The following is a 19991-nucleotide window of genomic DNA, read 5'->3' on the forward strand; positions in this document are numbered from 1 at the left end:
AACCATCCTCTACTCAGAAAGCATGGCAATTCTTGGATAGTGGAGGACTGAGCTCATCAACCTCCATCTTCTCCCTTCTCCACACACTCAGTCAACTCCCCTGGCTCCCTCTTATCTTCAGGATCAGGCATTGAAAGGCTTTCCTAACCCTGCTCCTTCTAAGTTTTCCAGGTCTTCCTATGGGGGCATGGTCCACACTGTGTGCCTATCTCCTGCCTTGGAGCCTTTGCACTTGCTGTCCCTCATGCCTGGCATGCCATCACCTCTTCTCACTTCTGTCTCTCCGCATTCCTATTTTCCTTCAAGGCTCAGTTCAAGCACCACTTCTTGAGCCCTGCCTGTGCAATCACCTATTTTGTCCACATTTATGTGTGGGGGACTTTGTCTTCGGCCTCCAGGTGGGGCAGTGGCTTTCCAGGCTTGTTGTGAGAAGCAGATGTGAATTCTCTACAAATCTCCAAGTGCTCCCTAAATGCTAGCGGGGATTATTACCATTTCTGATTGGACATGAGCATCTTGAGGGCAGGGCCGTTTCCTGTGTCTCTGGTTTCCTGTGCCTGGCACACTAATTGCCTCAGCTCTGGAGAGCTACCTCCACAGGTCCTGTGCCCAGTGCCCTCTGTCCAGCCCTGGAGGAGAGGAAAGGCTTGCAGAGCTCAGGGGAGGACACTTGGCAGATATTTGGAGATAATAATGATTATTTCCCACCAACACTCACTGGGATCATTCCCTGATGCTAGTAATTAGTGCTGTCGGAGTTCCAGACATTCTTGGCAAACAGCCGTGAGTCCTTACACCATGTGTGTGAAATCAGGCATGTGGTCTCCTTTGGGCCAGGAGCCTAAAGCTCCAAGTGCCCAGGTGGGCCAGGTGCCTGCTTCCTTGTCCTCCTGCTGGCCCCTAGCAGGCTCCCTTTCCTTCCACTTCCCCATGATGCTCCCACTGCCCTTCTAGCTGCACAGACTCTGCTCTCAGTGCTTGGCTCCCCAGCCCTTGGTCTGGGCTTTGACTGCAGTGCTTTGAGCGCTTTAGGTGATGGTCCACCCAGCATAAGTCAGTAGGCCATCTGCTCTCCCTTGTTCATGGCGTAGCCCCAGAAGGCTCTCCCCGGTCCTTTGATTCCACTCACCTTGCTGCCCACAGTCCAGGATAAAGCTCCTTGGCAGTGGCCCCATGCCCTCCCAGGGAAGGACCTTAAGGTGTCCCCCTGCCTTTCTCTCCTTTGCAGGTCCAAGAGTACCGGGAAGCTCTGGAAGGGGTCCTCATCAAGGGCAAGAACGGGGTTCGCCTTCTGCCTGAGCTCTACAGTGTCCCCCCTGAGAAGGTGAGCAGAGTGCAGCAGGAGAAGAAGCCCCCCCTCCCCCATGTCACAGTATTGACCTTCCTCAGGATGCCTGGATCTCTCAGGACTCAGGCAGGCATGGCCTTGATTTTCAAGGGCCCAGGAATGAGCCTGTGTTTTTATCGTTCGCAGGTTTTAAGGGCAGCCACAGAGACTCTGTCTCAGGACCTGAATTTTAGGGGTGGGCATCCATAGTGAGGCAGGGCTGGGATGATGGGCCTGAGAAGCTGCCATATTTGATGGCCACCTCTTATACCAGAGGTTGGTGGCCTAGGCCCGGGCTATCTGAGAACTCATCCATGTTCTACACAGATGACGCCTGGGGCCCCTTTGTCTACAGAACCCAGCTGAAGCACTCGAAGTCCTCAGGAGACATTCTTGAATTTCCCTAGAGGTGTATGGAAGGAGCTCCAGGCTAGCCTCCCTGAGTCCCAGAACTCTGGGATTGTCTCCTGTCTCTAACGTTCGAAATTGCTGCTCATGTGGCTTCTTTTAGGTTGATGAAGAGTACCAGCATCCTCACACTGTGGACCGAGTGCCCATGGGCAAGCTGCCTCACATGTGGGGCCAGTCCCTGTACATCCTGGGCAACCTGATGGCAGAGGTAAGAGCCCGCCCCCTCTCAGGACTTTTCATGCCCAGGTGCGCCATGTCTGAGGCGGGCACTGTGTGTGTGGTGGAACAAGCAAAGCCGGGCAGATGCCTGAGGAGGAGTGGGGGAGGAGGGACCCATGTGTGGCCCGTATGCAGCTTCGTGAAGGAAGGATTAGCTTTGTCATGCTTCGCCACAGAGGGCAGACTGAAGGAGCAGAACGAGGGCTCTCACTCTCGTCCCCGAGTGGGAAGGGCGGCCCCTTCCCCTTGCTAATGCTGTGATGCTGAGAGATGCTGGTATTTGCCTTTCCAGGGCTTTAGTTTGAGGCTCTCGGAGTGAGGCCCTTTCTTGGGAAAGTTACTATCATGATTCTTAGGAATAATGGTCACAATAATTATGTTAATAGTTCTGGGAATTTGTAGAACTCTTTCCAGAGCTCTTTTCCCCCCTGAGTTTCACAGCCAGCCTGTGGGGCAGGTCCTACTCTCATCTCCATTCTTGAGCTGAGGGGGCGGGTGACCTGCTGTTTCTTTTTTTTTAATGCTTTATTAACTTCTGATTTATATCATTCATTTCCACCAGATTTTGAGTTACAAATTTTCTCCCCGTTTTTCCCCTACCCACTGCTCCATAATAGCAGTCCCACAGGATATCCCCTCCTCCAATCTGCTCTCTAACATATCTTCTCCCATACCCCTTCGACTTTTCCAGTGGATCTCTATGCCCCAGTGCCTGTATATCTTATCTCCCAATTACATGGAAAATAGTATTAATAATAGTATATGTATGTATATATATATATATTTGAGTATTTGATATTAAAACTGAATTCCATATTAATTCCCTTCTTCCCTTGTCTCCCACCCTTACTGGGAAGATAAGCAGTTCAGTATAGGATGTACATGGGTGGCTAATGCAAAACATTAACATAGTAGATATATTGTAAAAGACTGACTATATTTTCCTCCCCCCATCCCACCTCCCACTTGTTCTATTCTCTACTTTGATCCTGTCCCTTTTCAAAAGTGGGTGCTCCCAACTTTCTTCCCCCCCAGTCTGCCCTACCTTCCATCATCCCCCCTCTCATCCTCTTCCCCCCCTTACTCTCCTGGAGGGCAAGATCCCCTATTTAGTGTGTATTTCATTCCCTCCTCAAGCCAAATTCAATGAGAATAAGGTTGACCCATTTCCTTTTGCCTTCCTATTCTTCCGCTCCAGTATAACCATTTCCCCTTGCCTCTTCTGTATGAGATACCGGGTAGTTTACCCCATTCTGTCTCTCCCCATCTCCTCTCATTATATTCCTCTTTCAACTCGTAATTTCACCTTTTAAGTATCATCCCTTCCTGTTAAATTGGTCCTGTGCCCTCTATCTATGTATACCTGTAAACATATATATACACATTCACATATGTGTTCATATGCCCATATACCCTCCGATATATATATATATATATATATATGTATATATTTCTATTCCCTTCAACTGTTTTCATACAGAGAAAACTTTCATCAGTTACAATTATTGTTTTTCCATGTAGGAATGTTAATAGTTCAACTTTGATAAGTTCCTTATGATTTCTTTTCCCTGTTTACCTTCTCATGCTTCTCTTGCTTCTTGGATCTGAATGTCAAATTTTCTATTCAACTCTGGTACTTTCAGCAAGAATTCTTGAAAGTCCTCTATTCCACTGAATGACCATATTTTCCCCTGAAACATGATACTCAGTTTTTCTGGGTAGGTGACTCTGGGTTTTAATCCCAGCTCCTTTGACCTCCGGAATATCAATACCTTCGATCCCTCAGTGTAGAAGCTTCCAGATCCTGGGTTATCCTGATTGTGTTTCCACAATATTAAAATTGTTTCTTCCTGGATGCTTGTAATATTCTCTCTTTAATCTGGGAATTCCAGAACCTGGCTATAATATTCCTAGGAGTTTTGCTTTTGGGATCTTTTTCAGGAGGTGATCGGTGGATTCTTTCAACCTCTATTTTGCCCTCTGGTTCTAAAACATCAGGGCAGTTTTCTTTCAGAACTTCCTGGAGGATGATTTCTAGGTTCTTACTTTGATCATGGCTTTCAGGTAGTCCAACAATTTTTAAATTCTCTCTCCTGGATCTATTTTCCAGGTCAGTGGTTTTTCCCATGAGATATTTTACATTGCCTTCTATTCTTTCATTTTTTTGGATCTGTTTAACAGCATCTTGATTTCTCATAAAGTCATTAGCTTCCATTTGCTCCAATCTAATTCTGAAGCAATGATTCTCCTCAGTGAGCCTTTGAGTTTCTTTTTCCATCTGGCAAATTCGGCTTTTTAAGGCATTCTTCTCCTCATTGCCTTTTTTGAGCCTCTTTTGCCATTTGAGTCAGTCTATTTTTTAAAGTGTAATTTTACTCAGTCAGGCTGTTGACTCTCATTTCGTAATTTTCTTGCATTGTTCTCATTTTTTTCCCCAACTTTTCCTCCGCTTCTCTTATCTGCTTCTTAAGGTCCTCTATGACCTGTAACCAGCTCATATTTTCCTTTGAAGCTTTTGGTGCAGGAGTTCTGACTTCACTGTCTTCCTCCTGTTCCATGCTTTGCTCCTTTTTGTCCCCAAAAGAGGAGTCTAATGTTGGAATCTTCTGTCTGCTTTGTTTCCTCTGCCTGGTCATGTCGCCCCTCAGTCACTTGATCCCTGGGCTTTTTGCCACAGTAGGACTCTGCCACCAGACAGGGGAGCTTTCGTCCCAAACGCTGGGGTTTTCTCAGCTGCCGGAGGTATTAGATGGGTGCCCTCTCTGAGGTCTCCACAGGCTCTGGCAAGCTGGACACACACCCCAGGACCTCCACCCAAGACTGCAATCCAGATCCAAGCAGGTTAAAGCAAGAGTGATTACCCCTCAGACTGGTGCTTGGTCTCCCTACACTCTGCAGGCCAGGAGCTGAAGCTGCCACGGGCCCTGGCTGGCTGAGCCAGCGTCTCAGCGGCTTCTCGCCCCAGGGGTGAAAGCTACGCACTCCCACTTACTGGGTCCCAAAGTCCAGACTGCACTGACCTCTCATGTTGTCCTTCACATCTATGTGTTGATAAATCTGGAAACTGCTACAGCTGCTGCTGATCTGGAGTCCCTCCCCGAGGCTGGTCAGGACCACCCTGGGGCTAAAGCCTGGGAGTGGGGCTGGGCTTGGCTCCCAGAGCACTGCGCTGACCTATTCCTGCTGGCCTGCTGGGCTGTCCTCAGCAGGAGGTTAGCTTCTCTGTGTCATTTTGTGGGTTCTGCAGCTCCAAAGTTTGTTTAGAGTCCCCTTTTTACATGAATTGGGGAAGGGCGAAGCCAGAGCCCAGCAGAGGTCCTGCTTCTGCTCCACCATCTTGGCTCCACCCCCGACCTGCTGTTTCTTGAAGGCTTCTAGAGAGGACTGCTTATAGTGTGAGGGAGGTGAGCCTGGCCGTAGGCTTTTGGGGACCTGAGGCATTTTGGAACTGGCCCCTTTATGTTTGTCATGAACTTGGCGGTGGTGCCCTCGGAGCTATCATGAATGTGGAGACAAGTTCCCAGGTGTCTCGGGAAGGCTTGTAGTCACCAGGTGCTCATGGTGGTTACTTCGGCAGGCCTTCCTAAAGCAAGTGAACCTTCCATGTGAGTTTGGAAGGAATGAAGGCCGTGGGGGAGGAGTGGCAGTGGGAGACTGCTGGCTGAGAGAATCATGAGAGGGCAGGAGGGGAGGCAGGCCCAAAGGAATGCTAGTGAACCTTAAAGAAGTAAAGCCCAGGGCCTTGTACACAATAGAAGCCTCACTCATGCATGCTGCATTGCAGTCTTTGGGGTGGCTCCAGTACCATTACATGACTTTGATGGCCTCAAGACCTCATGCTCATGTATTACCTCTGAGTCCCCCCAAATTACTTTAAATGTTTTATATTTAGTTAACTGTTTGTTTTGTTTCCCTCCAGTTGAATGTAAGCTCCTTGAGATTAGGGATTGTTGGATTTTGGTTTTTATATGTGTTCAGTGGTGAGCACAGTGCCTGGCATACAGTAGGTGCTTAATGAAGGTTTTATCGAGTGAATGAATAAAAACCACTCACCTAATGCTTACATGGAAACAGTGACTATTCCCAGACAGTCCTCTCAGAATGCTCAGGGGCCTCCAGATCAACCTCTCCCAACCTCGACTTTGCTCGTATATTGCTTCCGAATTGTCTTCAGTTGTGCCCCCAACTCACATTCTCGGTCTTCCCCCAATGCACAGACCTGTTCACATGGGCCCACATGCAGCTCACGGGCCTCCCATATTCTGTGGCTGATTGGGTTGGCATCCTCTCACCATACAGGCCTCTGGTTGTCGCTGTCCCTTCTACCAAGTGACTGAGGGCATCAAGGTTCTGCAGACAGCCTCTTCTTGCACTGGTGAAGGGCGCTAGGTGGCGCACCTGCTCAAGCCCTGCTCTTGGATTTAGGAAGACCTGATCTGGAATATCTCAGACTCTTATTAGCTGTGTGACTCCCAGCAAACTAGACAATCAGTCAAGCATTTATTAAGCTCCTGCTGTGTGCCAGACACTGCTCTACACTGGGGATACAAAAAAAGAGTGAAACACAGTCCCTCTCTCAAGGAACTTAAAAGTCACTTAAAATCTCTCAGTCTCAATTTTCTGATCTGGAAAATGGGGATAGTATGGGCACCTACCCCATAAGGTTGTTGGGAAAATCCAGTTTGATAATACAGGGTGTCCCAAAAGTCTTAATGTGCTCTTAAGCTTGGGGCACCCTGGATGTGTGAGGTGATGTGCAAATCTTAAAGTGTGATATAAATGTTAGTTATTATTGCTGTAACTCTTATTATAATCATCATGCCTGCTTTATAGATGAGGAAACTGAGGCTCAGAGAGATAATATGAGTGTCAGAGGTGGCCTTTGCCCTATGCTTTCCACTCAGCCTTGCTGCCTCCCAACTGTAACAGACACCATGAGGCAGTCTGTGAGCCTGCAGGACAGTCACTGGACACTAGAGAGCTGCTCATTCCCAACCCTAAAACCAGCTGGCCCTTTGAGTCCAGCCATGGGAACAATGCTTGGCCTGTAGGCTCATCTCTGAGGCATTGCTGCCTGACAAATGGTGGATGGATCTCAGTTGAGAGCTGGATTCATATGCTGACATGTGCCATGGCCCTAATCCCTTACCTTTGAACCCCAAGATTTGACTTCATTTCTCCTTGTACTTAGGCTAGAGCAAATAGCAGTAATGGCAAGTAAAGGGAAAAAAAGCAAATGGTCCAACTGGGGATGTTTTCTGCTAAGGGCTCCAGAAGGCTGGTCTTTCAGGGAAAGCTGCTGTCCTCTGAGGAAGAGGGTACTCTCTATCTCTGGCCTTCAGGCTTTAAGGCCCAGTTAAAAGGCAGGGTTTGTCTTTTCTTACTTTGCAAACCAAAAAAAGATTGAAATTGCCCCAAGCAAAAATGTCAAGGATCCTGGCCCATTTGATGACTTAGAAACATTGCTGATGGCTTTTGTTCATCAGCTTCATTTTCTTTTTTTTTATTCATTTTTCAAATGCTTTATTAACTTCTGATTTACATCATTCATTTCCGCCAGATTTTGAGTTACAAATTTTCTCCCCGTTTTTCCCTACCCATTGCCCCAAAATAGCAATTGCACAGGATTATCCCCTCCTTCAATCTGCTCTCTCCCATATCTTCTCCCATACCCCTTCGACTTTTCCAGTAGGGCATGGTGGATCTCTATGCCCCAGTGCCTGTATGTCTTATTTCCCAATTACATGTAAAATGGTATTAATAATAGTATATATATATATATATTTTTTTTAAACATTTGATTTTAAAACTTTGAATTCCAGATTCATTCCCTTCCTCCCTTGTCACCCACCCTTACTGAGAAGATAAGTTCAGTATAAGTTGTACATGTGTAGCTAATGCAAAACATTAACACAGTAGATATATTGTAAAAGACTGACTAAATTTCCCTCCCTCTTATCCCACCTCCCACTTGTTCTATTCTCTACTTTGATCCTGTCCCTTTTCAAAAGTGGGTGCTTCCAACTTCCCTCCCCCCAGCCTGCCCTCCCTTCCATCATCCCCCCTTTCATTCCCTTCCCCCTACTCTCCTGGAGGGCGAGATACCCTATTTAGTGTGAATTTCATTCCCTCCTCAGGCCAAATTCAATGGGAATAAGGTTGACCCATTCCCTTTTGCCTTCCTATTCTTCCCCTCCATTGTAACAGTTTTCCTTTGCCTCTTCTATATGAGATAGTTTACCCCATTCTGTCTCTCCCCATCTCCTCTCATTATATTCCTCTCTCACCTCTTCATTTCACCTTTTAAGTATCATCCCTTCCCATTAAATTGGTCTGGTCCTGTGCCCTCTATCTATGTATACCTGTAAACACATATACACACATTCATATATGTATTCATATACCCGTATACCCTCCGATATAGATAAATATATATATGTATATATTTCTATTCCCTTCAACTATTTTCATACAGAGAAAACTTTCATCAGTTACAATTATTGTTTTTCCATGTAGGAATGTTAATAGTTCAACTTTGATAAGTTCCTTATGATTTCTTTTCCCTGTTTACCTTCTCATGCTTCTCTTGCTTCTTGTATCTGAATGTCAAATTTTCTATTCAACTCTGGTTTTTTCATCAAGAATGCTTGAAAGTCCTCTATTCTACTGAATGACCATATTTTCCCCTGAAACATGATCCTCAATTTTGCTGGGTAGGTGATTCTTGGTTTTAATCCCAGCTCCTTTGACCTCCAGAATATCATATTCCAAGCCCTGCAACCCCTCAGTGTAGAAGCTGCCAGATCCTGGGTTACCCTGATTGCGTTTCCACAATATTCTAATTGTTTCTTCCTGGCTGCTAGTAATATTCTCTCCTTAATCTGTGAATTCCAGGACCTGGCTATAATATTCCTAGGAGTTTTCTTTTTGGGATCTTTTTCAGGAGGCGATCAGTGGATTCTTTCAACCTCTGTTTTGCCCTCTGGTTCTAAAGTATCAGGGCAGTTTTCCTTGAGAATTTCTTGGAAGATGATTTCTAGGTTCTTTGTTTGATCATGGCTTTCATGTAGTCCAATAATTTTTAAATTATCTCTCCTGGAAGCTTTTGGTGCAGGAATTCTGACTTCACTGTCTTCCTCCTGTTCCATGCTTTGATCCTTTTTGTCCCCAATATAGAAGTCTAATGTTGGATTGCTTTGCTTGGTTTACTTCCTTTGTCTGCTCATGTTGCCACTGAATTACTTGACTTTTGGGCTTTTTTGCCACAGTTGGACTCTGCTACCAGACAGGGGAGCTTTGTCCCAAATGCTGGGGTTTTCTCAGCTGCCAGAGGTATTAGTTGGGTGCCCTCTCTGAAGCCTCCACACTCTCTGACAAGCTGGTCACACACCCCAGGACCTCCACCCAAGACTGCAATACAGATCCAAGCAGGTTAAAGCTAGAGTGATTACCCCTCAGACTTGTTGCTTGGTCTCCCTACAGTCTGCAGGCCAGGAGCTGAAGCCCTTAGTGGCTTCTCGCCCCAGGGGCAGAAGCTGACACTCCCAGCTACTGGGTCCCACGGTCCACACTGCATTGACCTCTCACTTTATCCTTAGTATCTATGTGTTGATAATTCTGGAAATGGCCACAGCTGCTGGTGATGTGGAGTCTCTCTAGCCAGTGGCTGGTTAGGCCCACCCTGGGGCTAAAGCCTCAGTGCTGGCTGAGCCCAGCCAGCCTGCCTGCTGGGCTGTCCTCAGTGGGAGGTTAGCTTCTCTGTGTCATTTTGTGGGTTCTGTAGCTCCAGAGTTTGTTCAGAGTCCCCTTTTACATGAATTGGGGATGGTGGAAGATGGAGCCGCGGGGAGGTCCTGCTTCTACTCCCCATCAGCTTCATTTTCTGCTAAAATGAGGCTTCTTCACCTTCTCTGTGTCCTGGGCCCCTTTGGCAGCCTGGGGAAGCCTGAGAACTCTGCAGAATAAGGTGTTGAAGTGAAGCAAAAAATGAAAAGGAAACCAGATCTGTTGATATATATACCGTGTTTCCCTGATAATAAGACCTATCCCAAAAATAAGCCCTCCCCTTACTGTGTAAGATTCCTCTAAAATAAGCCCTCCCCCGAAAATAAGCCCTATTGAAATTGCTACTGTAGTGAAGGTGATCCCCTGATCCCCTGCGCTACACGCTACATTACGGTACCCTCTGTATGCACCGTCCCCCCTCCCCCCCCGAAACGCACGCCGCGCTCTGAGCTGCATCCAATCACAGCTGCAGCAGTGAGCACGTCATCCTGTTCTTCCCCAGTGATTTGCTTATTGAATAAAGGTACATTTTTTTGTTCACATTTACCTGTTTATTAAAATTGCTGTCAGTGTTCATTAAAATAAGCCCTCCCCTGAAAATAAGCCCTCTGGTGTTTTTCTGTCCAAAAAATTTAATAAGACAGTGTCTTATTATCGGGGAAACATGGTAGCTATCGAATATTAGATAATATAGCTATTGAAATGTTCACCAAAACAAGGTCATGGGCTCCAGGTTGGGAACTCCTTCACTAACCCTGCATTCTCCACCCAGAGAGCCTTCTCCTAGAACTAATGGTTTACAGACGAGGGGGGAGGGAGAGAGGGAGAGGGAGAGAGAGAAAGAAAGAGAGAGAGAGAGGAAGAGAGAAGGAAAGGGAGAGGGAGGGAGTGAGACAGAGACAGAGATAGTGAGAGCAATTTGGCCACACTAAGCAACACATTAATGGAATGTGGGCTTCACATGCTCAGTCCCCCACTTTTGCATTCTCATGGCTCTTCTTGGAAGGGGAGAAGGAAACAAGGACCCTCTATGTGCCAGGCCAAATGAGGTCATCTATTCTGTAGCATTGATTTTGTTGTTGTTCATTTCCCATCTCCAGTATTGTAGGCATCGAGTATATTGGTTTCCTGGTTCTGCTTACTTCACTACATTAGTTTACCAAGTCTTCTCGTGTTTCTCTGTATCCTGATGCCTTTTTATTCAACTGAAAACCAAGCTGTGCCCCTGCCCCTGCATTTCCCCAGACCTTCAAGACTCTATCACTGTACCCCCAATCTAAAGGTGGAGGAAACTATCAAGCTTGGGGTTTGCTCACTCAGCCTTTCCTTTGGATGTACCAACAAGGCTGTGCAGAATAGTTTAAGAGGACCTCCATGTACTGTGTGCCCCAGCACCCCAAGTTTTGGGACCAGGTGAGCAAAGAGATGGGACCAAGCAGAACATAAAGAGGAAGGAGGAATACATTTCTTTTTTAAGTTAGATTTTTCTTTCTATCTTTTCATTGTATCCAGTCCTCTCCCAGAAAGTCATCCCTTATAACAAAGAATTTAAGAGTAAAAAACAAGAGGAAGCAGAGGGAGAAATTCAGCAGATCTCTGGCCCTGTGTGCATGTTTACACGCTGGTGGGCCTCCTCTGCAGAGCAGTGGCAGCAAAGTGGCTGCTCTTTGTCATTTCATGACATTCATTTTCCTTCTTTGTATATATAAACATTTTTTAAAAAGTTTATTCTCCTTGATAGTTTTTGTTTTTATATCACCTAAATTTCTTCCTGTAATCTTCCCCGTGGCTTTCTGCAGAGAGCCATCCTGTTTAACAAAGAATTCTTTTTTTAAAGAGGAATAAGAGAAAAAGACAGTCAGCAAAACCAATCACTCCATTGAAAAATCAGACATCGAATGTAGCGTGTCATCCTCATCTGCCTTCTGCCTAGTGGGGGGGAGGGGCAATGGAGTCATGGTGTGTTTGTTGCCTTCTCGGCTCTGCTTTTTTCCCTGCACCTCAGGTCACATGTTCATCACATTCATCATCTCTTATAGCACAGACATATTCAATTATATCCATGTGCCATTCCCCACTCGACAGGCATGTCTGTTTTGAGTTCTTTGCTACCACAAAAAAAGGGCCACTCGAAATATTTTGGTGTGTTGGGGACCTTTCTTTTTGTCATGTACCTCCTTGGGGTATGTGCCTTGCAGTGGAAGCTCAGGGTCAAAGGGGATGGGCCATTTTTTCAGCATAATTTCCGATGGCTTCACCAATAGGGCATTGGTCCACATGGCTTTCCACAAGCCCATCAACATTGACCGGTCTCACCTTTTGTCATCTTTGCCAGTTTGCTGGCTGCCAAGTGACTTGGGGCATTCTTTACCATGGTTGTTAATACTTTGCATTTCTTCTTTTAAGACCCATTAATTCATATTCTTCACTTTTCGTCTGTTCCTTTTCTCTATGTTTTGGATTCCACATCTTTGTTGGAGACATTCGATGCAAAGGCTTTGTATTCTTTTTCTTTGCCATTGACTTCGCTCTTATCCTGGATGTCCTAACTTGTTTGTGCAGCATGGCCTGATCTCTTTTATCTTTTCTAATGGCCTCTCGCCTTTGTTTGCTGTGGGTAGTGTATGATCTGCTCCTCTTCTCCTTTTTTAAATGGTTTGGTCTCAAATATTCAGGTCATGTATCCATTTTGGATTTATTGTGGAATATGGTGTAAGAGATTGGCCGCTGCTTTCCAGTTTTCCAAACAGTTCTTATTAAATAGGGCGTTCTTTCCAAAGTATCAAACTCTGGGTTATTGACTTCCGCGATTTCTAATTCTCCCTTGTCTAGTCTGTTCCATCGATCTACTTCTCTGTTTTAAACTAATAGCAGATGGTTTGGATGACTGCTGCTTTGGAATCTAGTTTGAGGTCTGGAAATGTTATTCCCCCTCCATTCCTCCCTTTTTCAATTGTCATTTGATTTTTGTTATTTTCTCTTAACATCCTAGAACTTTTGAGTAACACAGTTCTTCAGGGGAGATTAAGTTCAGCGCACCACGTGTGTTGCCACAACCGCTAAACCCAAGGTGACTTGCTGAGCAGGCGACACGGCCTAGAGAGAGACAAATGAGAAATCAGCACGACAGAAGGGCTGAATTATGGAGGTTGGCGCTGGGAGCTTTGCAACCAGATAGGACTTGTCCAGGGAAGGCTGGAGTCTGAAACAAAACTAAGCTCTGGAGAAAAGAACTTGGCCCAAAGTCATGAGATCATAGGTTTTGAGTTAGAAGGGAGCTGCTCTGGGCTGGGCCTGACTCAGGCCAGGGCCCTAGTTGGTAGTATTTCATATGAAGACAAAATGAAATAATCTGAGGTCCCTGGGGATCTAATTAAAGGAGCTTTATGGCACCTTAGCTGGGGAAGGGTATTCAACAAGGATATCAATTAAGTTCCTCTCCCATTATCCCCTCCCATTATAATTGCCTATTATGACCTTCCAAGCAGACTTTCTGGGAGTGATTTCAATGACCTGAGTTAGGCCTTTAAGCTAATTAAGTTTCTGTATCTTTAAGGAAAAACAAACCTGACTTACCTGGGAAGGGAGAGGGTAAGAGGGTATGAGGATATTGCTCCCACCATAGGAGCTTGGCAATCATCTGGTCCAGCTGAAGAAACTGAGGCACAGGGAGGTTGTAACTTGCCACACCGAACAGGGGCTCTCCCTCCCCAGTTACAAACATGGTATTCTCGTAGCAGGGTACCAGCCGGTGGCAGGGGGAGACTTTGTAATTGGTTTATTTCTGCTTTTTTCTTAGGGCTTTTTAGCACCTGGGGAAGTTGATCCTTTGAACCGTAGATTTTCAACTGTCCCCAAGCCAGATGTTGTAGTTCAAGGTAGGTGTGTCTTTTCTGTGTATTTAACGACCTTCTGAATGGTTGTGTGTAGCAGTAATAGCATATATCGCTATTGCATGTCAAGGTTTTCCAATTGTTTTGTGTCATTACTCCCATTTTACAGATGAGGAAATGGAGGCTGAGCAAGGCAAAACAATTGGGAAGAGTCCAAGGTGATCATCCAGTCCTCTTTCCTCCCTCCTATTGCTGTCCCATTACTGTCAAGGACATCACTATCCTCCCAGTGCCCCTAGGCTCACAACCTCTCTGTCGTCTTGGACTCCTATCCCCCCCATATGCCATTTGTTGCCAAGACCCATTGACTTTACCCTTATAACAGCATCTCTCAGATGCACCGCCTTCTTTCCTATGACATTGTCACCCCCTGGTACAGGTCCTCATCTCCTCACACCTGAACTGTTGCAGTAGCTGCTGGGGGGCACGGCTCTGCTTGCCTTAAGCCTCTCCCCATTCCCTTCCATTTTCCACTCAGCTGTCAAAATGACCTTCCTAAAACACTTCCCACCCTCCCCCTGCAATCAGTAAATTCCAGTGCTTCCCTATTGCCTCTAGAATCAAATAGAAAATCCTCTTTGGGGCTTCGGAAGCCCTTCATACCCTGCTCCCTCCTCCCTTTCTAGTCTTCTTTCTCCTTACTCCCTGATGTATCCTCTTTGATCCAGAGACACTGGCCCCCTGGCTGTTTCATGAACAGGACCCTTCTCCTCCCAACTTAGGGCATTTTCTCTGACTGTCCCCCAAGGCCTGGAATGCACTCCGTCCTCATCTCTGCCTCCTGCCTCCCTCCATGTGCCAGCTTAAGCCCCAGCTTCCAGAAAAGCCTTTTCATATTCCTCCTTATTCTGGGGTATTCCCTCTATTGATCCTTTCTACCTAATCCTGTTTAGAGCATGTTGGTACAGAGTCATTGGCATCTTACCTCCTCCATTGGATTCGAAGCTCCTTCTGGGCACGAACAGGCTCTTACCTTTCTTTGTATAGCCAGGGCTTAGCTCAGTACCCAGCACACAGTAAGTGCCTAAGAATGACTGTTGGCTCTATTTGACAAAGAGTGCTGCTGCCCAAAGGGAGAGTATGTGTGTGTGTGTGTGTGTGTACACACGCATGTATACATGTGTGCGCATGTTTGTGTGTGTGCGTGCGTTTGTGTGTACGTGTTTGTGTGTGCGCTTGTGTGCGTGCGTGTGCATGTTTGTGTGTGCGCATGTGCGTGTGTGCGTGTTTGCGTGGGTGCGCCCACTCGTGTGTGTGCGTGTTTGTGTGTGTGTTTCTACCTTTGACTTCCTTCAGGAATAAGCCCACTCAGTAATGGGATCACTGGGTCAGAGAGCAGAGTTTGCTTGCTTTTCTTAAAGAACTTCCCGTTGCTTTCCAGAATGATCAGATAGCTTCCTGACTCTAAGAGAAATACAGCAAGCGTGTGTGTCTTCCCATAGCCCTTCTACCAGTAACTCTTTTCACATTTGATACAAGGCATGGAGCAGAGCCCCCAGCTTGTTTGCACATGCATCTCTCTTATTTCTCTTATTCTTCAAGATTCAGACTACGTTTTCATGAGTCATTTAGAGTTTGCATTTCTTCTTTTGAAAACTATTCATCTTTCTTGGTTTCTAACAGAATGGTTCATGGTGTTAGATAATTGTGTCAACTCCCTTTATATTTTGGATATTGACTTTTATTGGTGATCTTTGACACAAATATTTTCTTCCACTTTACTCTTCTTATAGAAGCTGCCAATTGTTCTGCAAAGGATTTCGTCTCTTTTAGAAATTAGCTCTCAGGTAAACAGGGTAATTTACCCATAAGCCCTCAGCAACTGAACCAAAAGCAGAGCCTAGTAGATACTAGAACTTGTTCCCTTTATAGGAAATCATTCAAAAGTAGTAGAACTTTATGTAGATACAGAGCTTTTCAGTTTTTGCTGGTGACAAATTAGAACCTTTCCCCAATAGATAAATGATCAAATGGGGCAGTTTTCAAGAGAAGAAATACAAGCTATCAACAGCCATATGAAAAAGTGCTCCAGCTCACTAACAATAAGAAAAATATAAATTCAAGCATCTCTGAGGTTCCTCCTCATACCCATCAAACAGACAAGGAAAATGCCAGTTGTGGGAGGATAGGCCTGTGAGGTGTTGGGAAGTGACAGTGACATAGAAAAGACTCTTGTCTGTATTTTCTCTCCCTATAGTGTCCTTTCTAGCTGAGACAGAAGACATCAAGGCCATCTTAAGGAACAATGGAATTGATGTGGAGACCATTGCTGAAGTGTACCCCATCAGAGTACAGCCAGCCCGAATCCTCAGTCACATCTATGCCAGCCTAGGTAAGGAGCTCTGCCAGGCCAGAACTGACCTTGAACTGGAATTTAGGGGCTGTAGAATTTTAGCTTCCTTCAGCTCCCTTCTACCTCCTACATAGCCTTAGGGAGAAGGCCTTCTCCCTAAGACCTCTTTCACAAAAAACAGCTCATTGCTTGTGGGGAGTATCTCCTGTGCCTCCAGTAAACAAATGCTGCAGGGCATCACTGGAGACCAGCAAGGTTGGGTGGCTGTCCCAAGAGCCTCCTTAATGAAAGTATTGGCCCCACCCATCCTTGGAAGTCATGCTCAAAAAGTGAAATGACAACAGTGAAATTAATTAATATGCCTTACTTGCATAGGCAGCTATGTGGCTGGCGCAATGGATAGAGTACTGGAACTGGAGTCAGCAAGACCTGGGCACCTTAGACACTTGATCCTCAAACAAGTCACTTAATTGCTTTCAGCCTCAATTGTAAAATGGGGAATGATAATAGCATCTATTTCACAGTTATTGTGAGGATCAAATGTTTGCAAATTTTAAAGTGCTATGTAAATGGCAGCTTTTACTGTTGTTACTTATTGATTGGAGATTTGGGTAGGGGGGCTGTGTGAACCTCCAAAAAAATGACTGCTTCCTGATCCATCTTGGCTTGAATTTGTGTTTGAGATGAATATCTGAGGCTGCCCTTGTAGCAGCAAGCACCCCAAGCGTCCTCAGGGTTTGCTGCCAATACAGGTTCTTGGATCTGCTTTGATAAAGGAAAGCAACTCAAAATGGGTTAACAAGCTTATTTTAATCAGTCAGACATATATCGTTTACCTTGTTCAGGGGAAAAGGTCAGCACCCCGAACTTCAAAGTACAAAGACAGAATTATCAAGACAGAAACAGATCTAGTAGACAGATTTCAAACTGTCCAACCATTACATCCATACCAAATCAACATCTGGCTTTCAACATCTGGGTTTTTCAAAGCCAGGGGGGCTCTGGACAACGGCTTCCCAGAATCCAGATCAAATCACAAAACACTTCTCAAAGTGAGCCCCCAAAACAAAGCTACACATCAGGGCTTATATAGCCTTCTCCTGGCTCAGAGAATGTAACAACCTTTTGGACCCACTGGGCAATCAAAAAGTATCTACTGAAAAACAAGCCTCCCACCCCAGGCTCCAGGTGCACTTTAGCCTAGGGGCAGGGAAGATCTTTAAAATTTACATTCCCATTACAGCCCTTAGCAGTTCAATAGAGGTTATGCATGTGTGGTCATTTCCATGTTAGTCATGTTGTCAAAGAAAACACAGACCAAAAAAAAATCTCAAGAAAAATAAAGTTAAAAAAGTCTGCTTCAATCTGTATTCAGATTCTATCAGTTCCTTCTCTGGGGACAGATAACATTTTTCATCCTAAGTCCTTCAGAGTTGTCTTGGATCATTGTATTGCTGAGAAGAGCTAACTCATTCACAGTCGATCATTGGACAATATTGCTATTACTGTATACACAGTACATTTTACTTTGCATCAGCTCATGTAAGTCTTTCCAGGTTTTTCTGAGAGCATCCTGCTCATCATCTCTTATAGTACAATAGTATTCCATCACAATCACACAACAAAATGTGTTTGTTCATTTCCCAATTGATGGGCATCCCCCTAATTTCCAAGTCCCTGCCACAAGAAAAGAGCTGCTAGACATTTTTTTTTACATACAGGTCCTTTCTCCTTTTGTTTTTAATCTCTTTTTGGATACAGACCTAGTAGTGGTATTGCTAGGTCAAAGTGTATGCATGGTTTTATAGCCCTTTGGGCATAGGTCCAAATTGCTCTAAAAATGGTTGAATCAGTTTACAACTCCACCAGCAGTGCATTAATGTCTCATTTTTCCCACATCCCCTCCAATATTTGGCATTCTCCTTTTCTGTCCTACTAGCCAATCTAATAGGTATGAGGTCGTACCTCAGAATTGTTTCAATTTGCGTTCCTCCAATCAATAGCGATTTAGAGCACCTTCTCATATTGATGAGGGGGGTAATAGGTTATACAGGGACTCCGATCAATGACCAGAGTCCCTGGGTGATCAGTCTGGAAGGAATTCACTAGGCCCAAGCAATCTTTGGAGTCAGGATTGTAAAAGTTTATTGTTACGCTTTACAGTGGGCAGGGGTTCTTAGGAAACCTGCAAACTTAAAGAAGTCATAGGTATAGTTTTTAAGGAGTCAGGACCGTAAATCAGATGTCAATTATGCTAACTAGGTGAGTAAGGGTGGGATTAGGGAGGTGTTAAGGAGTGGTCAGTGCCTAAAGGAACATGCACTTTTAATGTCAACTTTGAAGGTGTATTACCCATAATTCAGTGGGAAATAGCCCAAGGCGGGGCTACCTGGAGGTGTGGTTTTAGGTCTGAAAGATCACTAAGCCAGCTAGCGGTCAGGGCTGACTGAGAAGTGCCTAGTCTGCCACCCATCAGTGTCATGTTTGACAAGATGGATGTTGGGAACCAAGGCTAATGGAGACTCAGTATGTGTATAATTGGCTGAGGAGTTAACCTACAGATTGTACACTGAAGGAGTCTGATGGTCACCATACTAGGGGGAGATAACATTTGCCTAAGATAAAATGTTTATAGATGGTTTAGTGAAGGATTCATAGGTGTAGCTTGTTATTGTTCCAAGCAGAAATACACAGTTCATGAATTGTTGCTGGGCAGAGTGCTGGCAGGGGGGAGGGGCAGAGTTAATGCTCTGAGGCTGGGGGGGGGGGGGGAAGAATGTGATTTTACAGGCTGCTTTTACAAATTGATATTACAAACATAGATCCCAAGCACCCCATCATTATGACTATAGATAGCTTTGCTTACTTCATATGAAAACTATTCCTATTTCTTGATCATTATCAATTGAGAAAAGTCTCCTATTTTTATAAATTTGACTCACTTCTCTATATATTTGAGAAATAAGGCCTTTATCACAAAAACTTGCTTCAATATTTTTTTCAGTTGTTATTACTAACTATATTTCCCTCTATCCTATTCCCCCCCCAGTTTATTCTATTCTTTCTCTCCTTTCACCCTGTCCCTCCTCAAAAGTGTTTTCCTTCTGACTACCCCCTCTCCCAATCTGCTCTCCCTTCTATCACCGCACCCTCTTCTCTTCTCCCCTTCCCCTCCTACTTTCTTCTAAGGTAAGGTAGAATTCTATACCCAATTGAGTATGTACATTATTCCCTCTTTGAGCCAATTCTGGTGAGAGTAAGGTTCACTCACTCCCCCATCTTCTCCTCCAGTGTAAAAGCTTTTTCTTGTCTCTTTTATGTTAGATAATTTACCCCATTCTACCCCCTCCCTTTCCCTTTCCCCCAATACATTCCTCTCTCACACCTTAATTTTATTTTTTTAGATATCATCCCTTCATATTCAACTCACACCTGTGCCCTCTGTCTATCTGTATTCTCCGAATTGCCCCAGTAATGAGAACGGTCTTCTGAGTTACAGATATCATCTTTCCATGTAGGAATGTAAACACTTTAACCTTGTTAAGTCCCTTATGATTTTCTTTTCCTGTTTACCTTTTTATGCTTCTCTTAAGTCTTATATTTTCAAGTCAAATTTTAAAGGAGGTCATTTGATAGTATTTTGTCATATTATATACCAAAAAAAAAAAACGCCAATAATTTAGATAAAATGGAATGTTACAGAAATAAAATAGGATAATGCAGGAATTTCTTTTGTTTGAGTATCCATGTTTGTAGCAGGGGTTTTGGTTTTCTTGTTTTCTCAAATAGAAGAGAGAAGGCAGATTTTCATTGATTAAAAATATAACTTAATTAAGAAATTAAAATAAAATCCTAGGTTAACAGAAGAAATAGCTTATATAAACAACTCTATATCAGAAAAAGAAATTTTATAAAACATAAATGAAGTCTCAAAGAAAACAGCTTCTGTACCAGAAGGATTCATAAATTAATTCTATCAGACATTTAAAGAATAATAAATTCCAAAATTTCATAAACTGTTTGCAAAAATAGAAAAACAAAGGACCCTTCCAAACTCTTTTGA

At 44.6% G+C, this 19991-nt stretch overlaps 1 protein-coding gene across 1 annotated transcript in view; it reads left to right on the forward strand.

Annotated features, from left to right (window-relative positions):
- The window catches only part of PHKA1 (phosphorylase kinase regulatory subunit alpha 1), a 72920-nt gene that overhangs the window by 18835 nt on the left and 34094 nt on the right, over nt 1-19991 (forward strand). Inside the window, exons 11-14 of the mRNA XM_069062393.1 lie at nt 1229-1324; nt 1839-1946; nt 13542-13620; nt 15833-15967. Coding sequence (XP_068918494.1) covers nt 1229-1324; nt 1839-1946; nt 13542-13620; nt 15833-15967 — 418 coding nt within the window. The remainder of the gene's footprint in view (nt 1-1228; nt 1325-1838; nt 1947-13541; nt 13621-15832; nt 15968-19991) is intronic.

This window comes from Petaurus breviceps, unplaced genomic scaffold, assembly GCF_028583685.1.
Source record: "Petaurus breviceps papuanus isolate PSGF00001 unplaced genomic scaffold, PetGlider_PUasm1.0 90451, whole genome shotgun sequence".
Classification (NCBI taxonomy): Eukaryota; Metazoa; Chordata; class Mammalia; order Diprotodontia; family Petauridae; genus Petaurus; species Petaurus breviceps.